This window comes from Astyanax mexicanus, chromosome 10, assembly GCF_023375975.1.
Source record: "Astyanax mexicanus isolate ESR-SI-001 chromosome 10, AstMex3_surface, whole genome shotgun sequence".
In the NCBI taxonomy this organism is placed as follows: Eukaryota; Metazoa; Chordata; class Actinopteri; order Characiformes; family Acestrorhamphidae; genus Astyanax; species Astyanax mexicanus.
In genome coordinates this window covers 5,406,370-5,421,329 of record NC_064417.1, presented here as the reverse complement: position 1 = coordinate 5,421,329, position 14,960 = coordinate 5,406,370, and the positions used below count along the sequence as shown (strand labels likewise).

At 38.1% G+C, this 14,960-nt stretch overlaps 1 protein-coding gene across 1 annotated transcript in view; it reads left to right on the top strand.

Moving 5' to 3' along the window:
- spon1b (spondin 1b) overlaps positions 1 to 14,960 on the top strand; it is a 115,234-nt gene that overhangs the window by 15,225 nt on the left and 85,049 nt on the right. Inside the window, exon 3 of the mRNA XM_022683819.2 lies at positions 6,424 to 6,557. Within this exon, the coding sequence (XP_022539540.2) occupies positions 6,424 to 6,557 (134 nt within the window). The remainder of the gene's footprint in view (positions 1 to 6,423; positions 6,558 to 14,960) is intronic.

The following is a 14,960-nucleotide window of genomic DNA, read 5'->3' as shown; positions in this document are numbered from 1 at the left end:
TGGTGGAAACAGGAGAGTTGAGGTGCACATTGAATTCTGCATGATTGGATCAGCTGTGGTTTTATGTTTTTTGGATACAATCCTGGTTAGCACCCGAACATCCCTTTCAGACAGCTTCCTCTTACAGCGTCCACAGTTAATCCTGTTGGATGTGGTTGGTCCTTCTTGGTGGTATGCTGACATTACCCTGGATACCGTGGCTCTTGATGCATCACAAAGACTTGCTGTCTTGGTCACAGATGCGCCAGCAAGACGTGCACCAACAATTTGTCCTCTTTTGAACTCTGGTATGTCACCCATAATGTTATAGTGTGCATTGCAATATTTTGAGCAGAACTGTGCTCTTACCCTGCTAATTGAACCTTCACACTCTGCTCTTACTGGTGCAATGTGCAATTAATGAAGATTGGCCACCAGGCTGCTCCAATTTAGCCATGAAACATCCCACACTAAAATGACAGGTGTTTCAGTTTCATTGTCCAACCCTTGTATATCGCAATATTAAACAATGCAGGGTCCATGATGTCACCAGCCCTGCCCCTAACTGCACACTGCAAAACAACAGTAATTGACCGTTTAATCAGGCATTTAAATATTTAAATAGCTTTTTAAAAGGTAAACAAGATTAAAATCGTGGGATTAAAATCGTGAATTCAGCTGTAACTGGAAATATCTGCTTTAAGGAAACCGCATTAAAAAAAAGTTAGGTAATGGCTAATGAGCACTTCAGTTAACATAACTCCGAACATCAAGTTATTACAGCTAAAGGAGAAGTTGAATTAACTTTTTTATATTTAGACCAGATAAGTTGAATTTACTTAACTTTGTTAAGGCAGCCGGTTTGCTAAATGTTTTTAAGTAATGGGAAATGAAAACTTGAGTTAGCATAAATTAAAACTCTAAAGTTATTACAACTAAAGGGGAAGCTGATTTATTTGTAAGGTAGCCCAGAGGGGGAATCACCACACACTGATGATGAGTGTCTGTCAGAAACTGTTGGACACACCCAGTATGCAAATAGATTGTGAAAGAAGCCAATGGAAAAGAAGCTGTTAATGGCAGCAGACTAAACTCAGTTATTATAAGTTGGTTCAACTCAAAGATCTCAGTTTGAATAGTACAGTATATGTGCCCACAAATTCAGTTAAACTAACTCAAAATAGTTGAGTATTGTTTAGAAATATATATATATATATATATATTCAATTTTATGTAACACAGACTTAAATCATTTGAGTTCAAACAACTTCTGGGTTTACAGTGCAGGCAGCAGCAGCCTGTCACTCACACAGACACAGAGACAGCGCTGTGTATCTACTACTTGTGTCAAGAATCAAAACATGTTTGCAACATGGCGTGTTTCGTTTAATTGCCTTAAGTGACTCTCTCTCTCTCTCTTTCTCTCTTTCTTTCTCTCTCTCTATCTCTCTCTCCGGTGGTGTCGGTGGTGAGTCAGTGTTATTGTAAGGTCAGGCCACATGGCGGACGCTCAGAGAGTGTGGAGGTCAGTGCGGTGATTGCAGATGATCAGACACTGCCGGGGCTGTGGGCGAGGCCCTGTCCAGAGCTGGTGGCCGAGTGGGGTGGTGTTAGGGGGGTGGGGGGTGTCTTATTGGTACCTGGGGAATACTGAGCAAGCAGGCACTTCCTCTCTCAGCCCATCTGGAACACGTTTAAGGGACGGCCGTTGCGCAACACAGACGATCCTCTGCGTATTCACAGCATGTGAGCTACTGAGTAAATGCCCTAAATCTCAAGCCCCCAGATTAACACTATCCTGACATCCCTGGAGTGAAAAGAAAGTAGTGAATAGGATGATGCAGCAAAGCATTACGTCACAATCAACCCTGTGTTACAGAGATTCTGATAGAAACCAGAAGGTCACAAGGTTTACAACTGTCTACCTTCTGAGTACCTTCATATCTTTGCTCTCACTCAAAAACCTGTTTTCTCATACAGGTGCATCTCAGAAAATGTTGAATATTATTAAAAGTTACTTTATTTCAGTAATTAAGTTCAAAATGTGAAACTCGTATCGTCTCTGTCCTATGAAAAACATTTATGTCCATTTTTCTTGTTTTTTAGTTTACTACACAATTTGAACAGACAAACTGTCCCTTACACTGTGCCAAAATTTCTTGATGAACGGACCAATAGAAACTCTTCGAAATTACCTGAAACAAACTCTTTTTACATTGACTTCCATTGAAAGTTTACAAGGTTTTTTCTCTCTCCTGTAAAGTTGCTGTTTTTCATTGGACAGCGACAATATATTATATAGATGTAATGCATCTATTTTAAGCTTTTTTTCAGTGTTTACACAGTATCTCTGCAAATTAGAATATTATAGAAAGACCAATTGATACTTTTGGCAGTGTGGGCAGTGTGAAAAGTCCTGCTGGAAAAATGAAATCTGCATTCATAAAAGGAAGTTGGAAGCTTTAGTTTGGTCTTTGGTGATCCACGTGATTTAGAGTGCTTAGTATTTAATTGCAGAAAATGAAAAATGGTAAAAAAAAAAAATATAAGAAAAAATATGCAGAGCTTTCAGACCCCAAATAATGCAAAGAAAACAAGTTCATATTCATTTAGAAACAACAATACTAATGTTTTATGGGTTGATGATGTCAATCAATATTTCGTGGAATAATCCTGATTTTTCATCTCAGTTTCATTCATATTGGCATGCTCACCTCCACCAGTCTTACACACTGCTTTTAGGTGACCGTATTAATGCCTCTCTTGTGACCCTCTATCTTTCTCTTGATTACCTTCCACACATTGCAGTGTGAAACCAAGCTTACCAAATCCTTGGGATAGGTGGATAGTTTCTCCGTCCATCTTTTATTAGCTTCTTATTGCAGGGTACCGAACATGCTCATTCAATCTTATGCCTTTACACTAACAAAGATACAGTGTGAAAATATTGAATTAACATTTCTATATGATTTAGACTTCTGGACCAGTTACAAAAATGTTAAGACAGGCTATTGGCACACGATAAACCAAAGAAGAAGAAAAAGAACATTTGTGTTGAAATCCACCTCCCCCTTTGCTTGTATGACATCAGGCAGCAGTATGGGAGCAAATGTTGACGCTTGTTACTCCCGTATCTACTGTAACTGTAGATTAATCCTTATTTCTAAACAGAAATAAAAGTAATCGATGGGTAATCTGTTACACAGGTTCTGCTGCGTGATGACTGTGACACCTGACAACATTCTTCAAACCAATCAGTGTGAAGTAGTTTAGGGACGAACTGGAGGGACTAGAGGGAACTTACACTGAAACATGGGAACACAAGGTTTACAACTGTCTACCTTCTGAGTACCTTCATATCTTTGCTTTCACACAAAAACCTGTAAAAATCGTCTGTTTTCTCATACAGGTGCATCTCAAAAAATTTAGAATATCATTAAAGAGTTACTTTATTTCAGTAAATCAGTTCCAAATGTGAAACTCATATCGTCACTTTCCTATGAAAAACACTTATCTCCATTTTTGCAGATTTTTAGTTTACTACATAGAAAAACTGTCTCTAACACTGTGCCAAAATTTCTTGATGAACGGACCAATAGAAACACTTCGAAATGACCAGAAATAAACTTGTTTTACATTGATTTTATTGAAAGTTTACAAGGTAAAGTTGCTGTTTTTGAGATAAGTGTTTTTCATTGGACAACGATGATATATTATATAAATGTGTTACACACAGAGTGCAATACATCTATTTTAAGCTTTTTTCAGTGTTTACGCGGTATCTCAACAAATTAGAATATTATATAAGACCAATTGAGACTTTTGGTAGAGTGGGCAGTGTGCCAAGTCCTGCTGGAAAATGAAATCTGCATCTCCGTAAAAGGAACTACTCACAGACAGAGATCAGAGTGTATACACAACCCAAGGTACCTGAAGCAGTACACCCCCTTATATCCTACTAACTGTACCTTTATGGTGCTCCTTCTAATGTTTTAAAACATTATTCTTAAGACCCGGAAATTACATTAATTTCCATTTCATTTTCTAACTCTGAAATATTTGTGCAATATATTTTTTCAATACTCTTCCTTCGTCTTCTCTTTCCAATAAAAAGAAAGGAATCTCAGAATCCAAGTTAGTGTAAATTTGGGCTCGGTCTCAATAACAGTGTAAAATGCTCAGATTAGATTTGCTTCATCTTATTAAATTAAGTGTTTAGATGTGCGAGCAGAATATGATAGTGTTCTGAATTAATAACCGTGGCCCAAATCCAAACCGAAAAAATCCCAGTTAGACGTTATTGCATCTAATGGCGAGAAATGTGGGAACACAAATGGGATTTGACTGCTTGTCTCAACGAATGCGTATTTGTGTGCAGTCGGGTTTTATTCCAAGTGACTACCTGAAGATGTGCGCAGTTCCTCACTTATACTGCCATCATACTTGCCACGAAAGCTTGAATTATATATATCATTGCTTAAGGCCATTTGTAGTCACATAAACACATTAGAGAACAAGCATCTAAGCTGTTTATTGAACTAAATGATGGAGGTTTTATAGATCCTATAATAATTGTGCTGTTCACAGACGCTGTTCTTCTAGAGTGCAGGGCCAGGTTGTAATCACGCTTCCATTTGTCTCTCCTGCAGGATGCTGAATGCTTTGTGCAGCGTTCAGAAAGCTCTAACAGGAGGTAGGGGTGGAGGTGGGGTGTACAGTAGCTACAGTAGCAGTGGAGAATATACAGAGTGTAGTGAAGCAGAACACAGAAAGAGATCATGATCTACTGTATGGTAAAGTTAGCGTATTGTAAATATATTATTCTCTGTGCTTTGTTTTCTGCAAGAACAGACACTTGATCTGTATGTTTTTAAAACTACACCATACAGTTTTTGACCAGAAAACATAGTTCATGTACTATGTGTACATACACTGTTGTCCAAACATTTAGATTCTTACACTTGAAGCAGCTACATAAATATAAAATAATGCTACTGTGATGCTACACATTATCTTACAAGAGAGAGATACACCCCTCACCCCTTTGTAATTTTTTACTATATCTTTACGTGGGACAACAGTGAAGATTTGACGTTTTAGTAGAATGTAAAGTAAAGTTTTTGCTGTTCCTGTCACGCCTAGCGCAGTCAGTGCTGGTGTTTCTCCCACACTCAGCTCTATCTGCGATTCTGCTCCACAAGACTACAATACCCAGAACACACCACAAAGAGACTCTGGCGATCATGTGACCTTACCAGGAAGCAATTCCCCTAATTACTAACACCTGTTGTACACACTATTTAAGCTCTCTCAGAACGCTCATTCCCTGCTGAGTATTGTTCGGTTCGTCCAGCTTTACAACGCGCTTCTCTGATCTCTATTTTGTTACGCCGTGTATTACCTTTTTTCCGTGTACTCCGACCTCGATTTTTGCCTGCCCTGTTTCTTGCTCTATTCGTGTTTTTCTAACCTTTGGACTGTTTATTCGACTTTGATTTTTGCCTGCTCTCTGATATTGCCCTGCCCGTGTTAGACCCTGGACTGTGTACCCCGTTACTGTATGGTTATCTCTGTATGCATCTGTTTTTTGGTATATACCCTGTTTTGCCCGACCACTCTCTGTATTGCTCCTTTTTCTAATAAATACTTTTACTTACGTCTGCATTTGTCTGAGTCCTGGATAATCATGACAGTTCCCTCAAAAAACTCAACACAAAGCCATTAATCCACACCAATCTAAACCACTGGCAACAAAAGTGAGTACACCCCTAAGTGTAAGATAATTGTCTTGTCTTGTCTTGTCTTGTCTTGTCTTGTCTTGTAGGCTGTAGAAGATACGAAAATGCTGACTGTGTCAAGAACAATAGAGTTATTACAATTTACAATGATTAGGCACTCATCATAAACAAATGAAATAGTTGTGTCTAGCAAACAGTGTTGGATTTTAATGCTATTTGTAAGAAAGAATGACCAGGAATAATAACTTATTAAAAATGTAGATTGATATGGGAGTAGTGTGTTAACCAAACGCCTTGGCATGGAGTTGTAGAGGTTCCTAAAAGTGTTCTATAATAATGCATACAGATATTCATAGTATCTGCACTGCCTTCAAGGCAAGCATTGTCCTGTTGAAATTGCACACAGGAGTGTGTGTTCAGTAAAGGTAGGACCACTGGTTCACTGGCATTGTACGACACTGATCTTGGCACTGACCAGAGCGTCTCCACACAAGGATTTATTGGTCTTCTCCAACAAGTTTCATTCCTGTCGGTTGATTCTTTGAGTGTATAACTATAATAACCATAAAAAGGTCTGTATTTGTGTTTATTCTGTCTGTTGATGCCATTTGGATATATTGTAGTTTCATTGTTAAATGGAACAGATTTTATAAAGCATATTAAAATATATATTTAACATATTTTGATTGTTTTTCTTTGTTCACAGATCATAGACGAGGAGGAGACTCAGTTTATGACCAGCTGCCCTCCGGCTGTCACTGAGAGTATCCCCAGGAGACGCACTCGGATACAAGTGTTCTGGACAGCGCCCCCTTCTGGCAGCGGCTGTGTCATACTTAAGTAAGTGGTCCATGGCTCTGAAATGTTCTTGCCTGAGTGTTTCTACATTGTAGTCGTGAAGCTTCATGGGCCGACCACCTTGTGACCACTGTCTGGATGCTGTGTGATTGACTTGCGATTGACATACATTGTGGCATGGATGTAGTGACTCTACATCATGACTCGTCTGGCATCATGACTAAAGCATCATCTCTCAAACGTAAAGCCACCACAGGTCGGGCGCCCCCTGCTGTTCGGTTGCAGAAAGCTGTGTAACCCCACTCGTCCCCATAGGTTTCAATGGCAGAACAGAAAAAATTCAATCACGTTTTTTTCTAATATACTGTAATTCTACCTCCATTATTTAAATGCAGCAGCTAGTGTAACCTCTGCTTATATTGTCAAATTTTTCTTATATTGTCAAATTTGTTTTTAAAACGTTATTCAGCTCTATTCAAAAAGGTGTAGTTATTGTAAAAGGGCTGGGTTACACCTAGCCAGGGTGGAACCAATGACTCTGTGGAGGCAGCCCTCAGGGGCGGGGTTATTCAAATGAGTAGGCAGTCTCTCAACAGTCTTTCTTCCTCCTCTGGTCTCTACTGCGCTCTACAGACTCGGGTTTCAGGATCGCCAACATGGCGGAAGATTTTGGCTTCATTTTCATTGAATGAATGAATGAATGTTTTCTCTGAAGGCAGTATTTCCATATCATGCTTGGAGACCTCCAATGCTGGCTATGTAGCTACTGTATTTAGAGGCTCTGAGGCGTCTCAGGCTGAGGGACTGGAGCATTTCTCCTACTTACAAGTGCACTTTACTGGCCAGCTGTTCCCCCTGCCTGCAGGAGAACTGTGTGTGTGTGTGTGTGTGTGTGTGAAAGGTAGTATATCAATGAAATGATATGACTGCTCCTACTACTACTACAGCTTGAGTACTAGAGCTTGACTTTCTGAACTTGGGTCGGGTTGGGCCGAGATTTCCCACCACTTTCCTCTGGCTTTCTTTATTTCTTTCTCTGATCTAAGCTGTTTTTAACTTCCACTAACTAACCTAAAAACCATTTCAGGTGGCCACCTCTTGAAGCTCATTGAGAGAATGAAGCCAAGAGTGTGCAAAGCAGTAATCAGAGCAAAGGGTGGCTGTTTTGAAGAAACTCGAATATAAAACATTTTTTTTTAGTTATTTCACCTTTTTTTGTTAAGTACATAAAACTCCACATGTGTTCATTCATAGTTTTGATGCTTCAGTGAGAATCTACAATGTAAATAGTCAAGAAAATAAAGAAAAACGCATTGAATTGGCCTTACTAAAATAATAAAAATATATTTAATACAATATTTGGGACACAACCCTTCTTTTAAAATGTATCTAAATGTGGATGAAGTGTCCTGCTATGCTTTTGGTCAAAAATGTCAATTTCAATGCTAAATAACATGTAGAATAGTACACCATCATTCATTTATTACACTGGTAGAGTAGTAGGTGGTTTTGGATGCAGGGCTTCTTGTAGCACATTCAGTTGTGAAAACACTTCACAAATTTACAAATGTAGTGTGAAAATAATGCAGTGAGGAAATTGCAAGCCCAGGCAAATACTGTGCAGATTGGAAATCTCTAGAAGGATTGTTATTGGTTATTTGCATGCATTCTATTCTTTTACAAACCCAACAAACAAGTCAGAAAAAACAAAAACATGCAAATAAAAGAGCTCTGCAGTGTTTGTTACATCTTCTTAACTACATTTCATTTGTTAAGAAGATGACGAAAGAACCCAGAATACATTTAAAGAAATGCAGGTCTCACTTATTTCAGTTAAGGTCAATGTTAATGATTCAATAATAAGAAAGAGACTGGTCAAAAATGCTCTCCAACAAACATCTTGATGATCCCTAGAAATTATTAGAAAATGTTCTTTGGACTGACGTGACAAAAGTGGAACTTTTTGGAAGGTGTGTGGGAAGCATGAAGTGCTGTAAGATTTTCCAACTTTGGACTTGATAATAAAACACAGTGGACCAACACCAGCAGATGACATGTCTCTCCAAACCATCACTGATCATCAGTAAATTTTACATTTCATTTAAAGTAAATAAAGGGAGCAGAGTCTGGAGGAAGAGTGGAGAGACACACAGTACAAGCTGCTTGAGGTCTAGTGTGAAGTTTCCACCAATCAGTGATGGTTTGGAGAGTCATGTCTGTCATCTGCTGGTGTTGATCCACTGTGTTTTATTATCAAGTCTAAAGTCAGTGCAGTTTTGTTTTCCCACAAAATCTTACAGCACTTCATGCTTCCCTCTGCTACTGACAACTTTTATGGAGATGAAGATTTCATTTTCCAGCAGGATTTGGCACACTGCCCACACTGCCAAAGTACCAATTGGCCTTATATAATATTCTATAATATTTTCTGAGATACTGACTTTTTTTTCAATTAGGATTTTTTATTGGCTGTGAACCATAATCATCAACAATAAAAAAAAAAATACATGCTTAAAATGAGTTTTTTACATTTTGAACTGAATTGCCGAAATAAAGTAACTTTTCAATGATATTCAATTTTTTTTTTTATTTAATTTTTTTCCCATTTTCTCCCCAATTTACACGGCCAATTACCCTACCCAACTGCCAGGACTCCCCCTATCACTAGTAATGCCCCAACACACCAGGAGGGTAAAGACTAACACATGCTTTCTCTGATACATGTGAAGTCAGCCACCGCTTCTTTTCCAGCTGCTGCTGATGCAGCATTACCGAGCAGCATCACAGAGCACTCTGAGGAAAGCGCAGCGACTCGGTTCTGATACATCAGCTCACAGATGCCCTGTGCTGTGGACATCACCCTTTAGTGATGTGGGGAGAGAGCGCCATCTACCCACCCGGAGGGAGCAGGGCCAATTTTGCTCCCTCTAAGCGCCGGCATCTTGATGGCAAAGCTGCATGAGCGGGGGTTTGAATCGATGACTTTCCACTCATAGTGGCAGAGCTTTAGACCGCTGGACCACTCGGCACCATATTCCAATTTTTTGAGATGCATCTGTAACAAATACAGAAAAAGAATGTATCATTTTTAATCTTTTAATATTTAGTAATATGTATTTTAGTGTAGATTACTGGAGCTTTGACTTTGGAGTATCTTTGCAAACACTTAAACACTTGAAGGTCAAGATGATCTCAAGATGATTTAAATTCTCTCTTTTTAATTTTTGTATATGCACTCTCTCTCTCTCTCTCTCTCTCTCTCTTTCTTCATTGGTCTGAACGCTGAACAGACATCTCACAGATTTATATGCAGACACACAAACCCAGACTCTCACACACACACACACACACACACACACTCTCACACACACACTTCTGTGTGATTAGAGAGAAGACCAGGTGAATCAGGCTTTAATGAGATACCTCACAGACCTCCAAAAATTTGAATAGGAAGTTCAAGAGCCATTAGTCGTCCTGATTACAGCCGAGCTGTGGAGTGGGGTGACATTTTTGCGAGTGCACAATGAGCACAGAGACTGAACTGATGCTCGGCGTAAAACGTCCACCCTGGTCATTTAAAACAGGTGAAACTCATTTAGCCTTTTACTGTCTCTTTATGGGCCACACTGCTCCACACCGTTCTTCAATCATTCCTTTCCTCTGTGCTCGAAATGATATCCAGCCTTATCCCTGGCCAGCGTTATCTCAGCCTTCCGCCTGTCACGTCACCCTTGAACTTGAATTGGAAAAATATTAGAAATACTTAAAAGAAAGAACCCACCTCCACTTACCCCAAATATAGTCGATCATTCAGGACATGCTTGGCGTGTATGTAGAGCTTAACACATACAGTACAGGCCAATAGTTTGGACACACCTTCTCTTTTTCAATGCGTTTTCTTTATTTTCATGACTGTTTACGTTGTAGATTCTCACCAAAGTCATCAAAACTATGAATGAACACATTTGGAGTTATGTATGAGTTATGTGTAAAAAGTCTATTCTAGTTTCTTCAAAATAGCCACCCTTTGCTCTGATTACTGCTTTGCACACTCTTGGCATCATTCTCTCAATGAGCTTCAAGAGGTGCTCACCTGAAATGAAAAGTTTTCCAACAGTCTTGAAGGAAGGAGTTTCCAGAGGTGTTTATTAGCACTTGTTGCCCCTTTGCCTTCTTCACTCTGTGATCCAGCTCACCCCAAACCATCTGGATTGGGTTCAGGTCCGGTGTTCATTCATAATTTTGATGCCTTCAGTGAGAATCTACAATGTAAATTGTCATGAAAATAAAGAAAACACATTGAATGAGAAGGTGTGTCCAAACTTAACGTCAGATTATCAGCATCGCCCCATAATTGGCTACCAAAAAAAAAAAAAAGGATCACACTCACACATTTGGTTGGACTGCTATTGGCTTTGATTGCAGCACATATTCACTGTAGCATTGTTTGATAAGCTTCTGCAATGTCACAAGATTTATTTCAATCCAGTGTTGCATTAATACATTAATTTTTCACCAAGATCTTGCAGCAGCATTGATGATGGTAGAGTCTGACCACTGCACAAAGCAGCTCTTCTTCATCCAGCACATTCCAAAGATTCTCAATGAGGTTAAGATCTGGACTCTGTGGTGAACTCTCTCTCAATCCATGTGTGAAAATGATGATCTCATGCTCCCTGAATCCTGAATCACTCTTTCACAATTCCAGCATCATGAATCCTGACATTGTCACCTTGGAATATGGCCGTGCCATCAGGGAAGAAAAAAAAAGGATCCATTGATGGAATAACCTGGTCTATATTCAGTATATTCAGGTAGAGTCAGCTGACCTCATTCTGATTTGAGCACATACTGTTGCTGAACCTAAACCTGCAGACCAACTGCAGCATCAACCATCAACCCCACATCATTTACTTACTTAAATCCAGATAGATTATTATTTTTTGGCCAGGCAGTGCATTCTGTGAGGGAGTTTCACGATGATAGCTGCAGTGCAAAACTGCAGAAGCATAAATTTGAAGAAAAAAAAAAAAAACTGATTTTTTCGGCCAAAATACTGTTATGGCTGGGCGTGACTTTCTTCTGAACATTTTGACACTCAGGAACATCTGCTGTGTTAAGACGACATTTGGTCTTGGCATGGCCGGGTCAGGGAGGCGGGCGCACCTTAGAGCTCCGGGCCCAATGCCAGCCAAAAGGCAGTGAAATGTGCCTGGCAGAGCCTGGCAGCCAACATCAAATAAAAGTCCAATTACGTTTGGGAGCCGGCCAGCACTCCTCCTGCGTGGAGCTGTCAGTAATGTATGCGTTTTACAGTGGTGGAGGGAGATGCAGATTGGAGTGAATATCAGTGCTGGTGTTTGGTAGCTGTAGACTGTAGACTGTAGTGGATAAACTGGATCCTGTGTATTAGTGCTGGGTGGTGTGAGCAAAAATGTATATCATGGTATTTTTTTTTTTTTTTTAAGATTTAAGATTTAGATTTTTTCACTGTATAAAATGTTTTTTTTTTTTTTCTTTTTTTTTGCATGACTGGGCTTTTATATACGTTTATACCTTACTCTACTGTTAGGAGTGTATGTATATATATATATATATATATATATATATATATATATATATATATATATGCTGTTATCTGTATGTAATGCATATAAATGAACACTCTAATATTCTACTATAAAATCGCTTTAGCAAATAAATCCAATTAACTCAAATATTTAAAAGGGGCTATAGTCACTGCTTTTGAAACTTTTTTTGCTTCATATCCAGAGTTTTAGGGGCTGTGGATTGATTGCACAATTTCAATTGTCTTTTTTCTAAGTGAATAATAGCTGTTTGCTGTTGATTTTCTATTTTTCCTTGGATAAAACACACTCATACAGCGAGAAACAGCAGCAGGAGCTCCTCAGATAAAGTGTTGTTCTGGGCAGGACAGAGCAAGATGAGCGTTTGACTCCACAGAGCTGAGCTATACCATCACTCTGGTGTGTTAGCTTGTTATGCTAATTGGCTAGCAGTAGCTAGCAAGCTGTATATGCTTCTCTGCTGACTGGTTTTGGTTCAGTTATTGATTGTTTCTGGATTGCAGTGAAATTAAAAGGTTTTTATATAGCTATTAAGTACTGGAAGTGCAGTGTTGTGTAACCTGTGCTCTCCTGAAGCCTTCATACACTTAAGTACTCAAACCAAGCATGAGAAGCTGTCAATAAACTTCATTTCTTCACTGAAAGAGTCCTCTCTCTGTGCAGAATAAGGCCAGCACACATTTGTCAGGGCTGATTGCTGTGTGAAAGGTTTGTCATTTCCATTGTAGATCAGGGCTATCTGACCTTGCTCCTGGGGAACGTCTCTCCTGCAGAGTTTAATTCCAGCAGAACGACTTCAGCTTAACAAGGTCTTCAGAACGAGCTTACAGTCTTACTGCATCTACAGCCCTAGGAGATCCATGATTCAAACATTTTAAAATAGATTTAGATTTTTTTTTTATTTTGTTTGATTATATTATATTATATTCTTCATAAGGATATATAGAAATCATGTAGTAACTTAATTATTAAAAGTATTAAACGAACCAAAATACTCTGTGAAGCATTTAGGTGCCCTAATCCTGGTAGGCTGGTAACTCTGATGAACTTATCCTATGCAACTCCTGGGACACTCCTGATGAGAGCCAGTTTCATCATAGCATTTTTGATGGTCTTTGCGGTGACTATACTTGAGGATACTTTCAAAGTTCTTCAAATTATTCTTATTGACTTATTTATTACTCTTATATCCATTTCTTTAAGTATTTCCTTTTCTTTACTTAGTTGAGTAGTTTTTGCCATAACCTGGATTAGAACATTACTCAAATGGAGCTATTCACTATGTACCTGTAACTCTACCTCTTCACAACTTTATAACTGATGCTCTCAAACACATTAAGAGACAAAAAAATAAATTTAAAATAACTCTTGAGAAGTTCAGCACAGCTGTTAACTGAAAGTCATTTAAGGTGACTACCTCGTATTCTGTTTTGTTGACCCATTACCTTTACTAAATAATTTCATATGCTTTTTTTTAAGTTTGGAGGCAAGAAATTCAATTAATTAACTCTTGATGAGTTCAGCACAGCTGTTAACTGAAAGCCTGAATTGCCAGTTGACTCCTGACTACCTCATAAAGCTGACTGAGAAAATCCAGTTAAGATGTGCAAAACTGTTCTAAGTTGAAGAATCTGGTACAAACATATAAAACATATTGTGGTTTGTTTAACACTTTTTGTGACATGTTTTTGTTTACTAAATAACTCCATACTGTATGTTTTTCTTCATAGTTTGTATGACTTTAGTATTAATCTACAATGTAAAACATTTTAAAATAATGATAACACTGAATTTATTGTCCTGTATGTCCATACATTTGACTGGTACTGTTTATAGAACAGCACAAACTTTCGTTTTTAAATACATTTGTCACCTCCAGTATTTTATGAATTTTATGACCTAAATCACAGATGTTTTTTTTGTTTGTTTGTTTGTTTGTTTGTTTTTTAAGAATTATTCATATTTATTCATATTACTCATCTTTCAGACCCTGCATCCATTACAATGGACATCATGTATTTTCTTTATTTTAAAATGTTTTGTTGCACATACAACTATTTAAGAGCTGTTGTCCATCAGAATAGACCATTAAACCATGAACCAGCCAATGAACAAGCTTATAAACCAATGCAACAATGAAACTTGGCCCCGCCCACTGCACTGGAAAAACAGTAGTGCTTAAGCTTAATTAATATAGGTTATATATATATATATATATATATATATATATATATATATATATATATATTTTTTTTTTTTTTTTTTTTACTAATTTAATGTGATTTAGATCACAATTAATCTTTTTTTTATTACTGTTTAGCATTGGTTAATTAAAATATAAATATAAAGGTCAATATAAATGTCTCGTTCTGTGTCTGTCATGTTTGTTTAAATACCTTTCTTAGCACATAGCCCCCTCTGTGTTCTCCCTGTCTCCTTGTGCCCATGTCCTCAGTGCTCTCAACTGTGTTCATTTCAAGCTCCGCCCCCTCATTACCTGTCCCCAGGTGTTGCCTGTTTCCTGTTTTCTCTTAGTGTATTTATACAACAGCATTTCCTTGTCGGTTCTTATGCGTTTATACGTCAGTTCAGGTTGTGTGTTCCTTAGGTTTCTCGTGTTTCTATGTTTATTTAGTTCTTTATACTTTTAATAAATTTACTCGCATTTGCTTCCTTTCTCCATGTCCTCTCCTTGCTCCTGCTACTTCCTGACAATGAAATATATATATATTTTAAATATTTTTTACATAGGCTTTCAGTGCAATGAAAAAAGATTGAATATTTCAGGGAATTAAATTTATTATTTGCTATATATATACGTAGATTTTAGTCTCGTTTAATGTGTATTACAGACAGA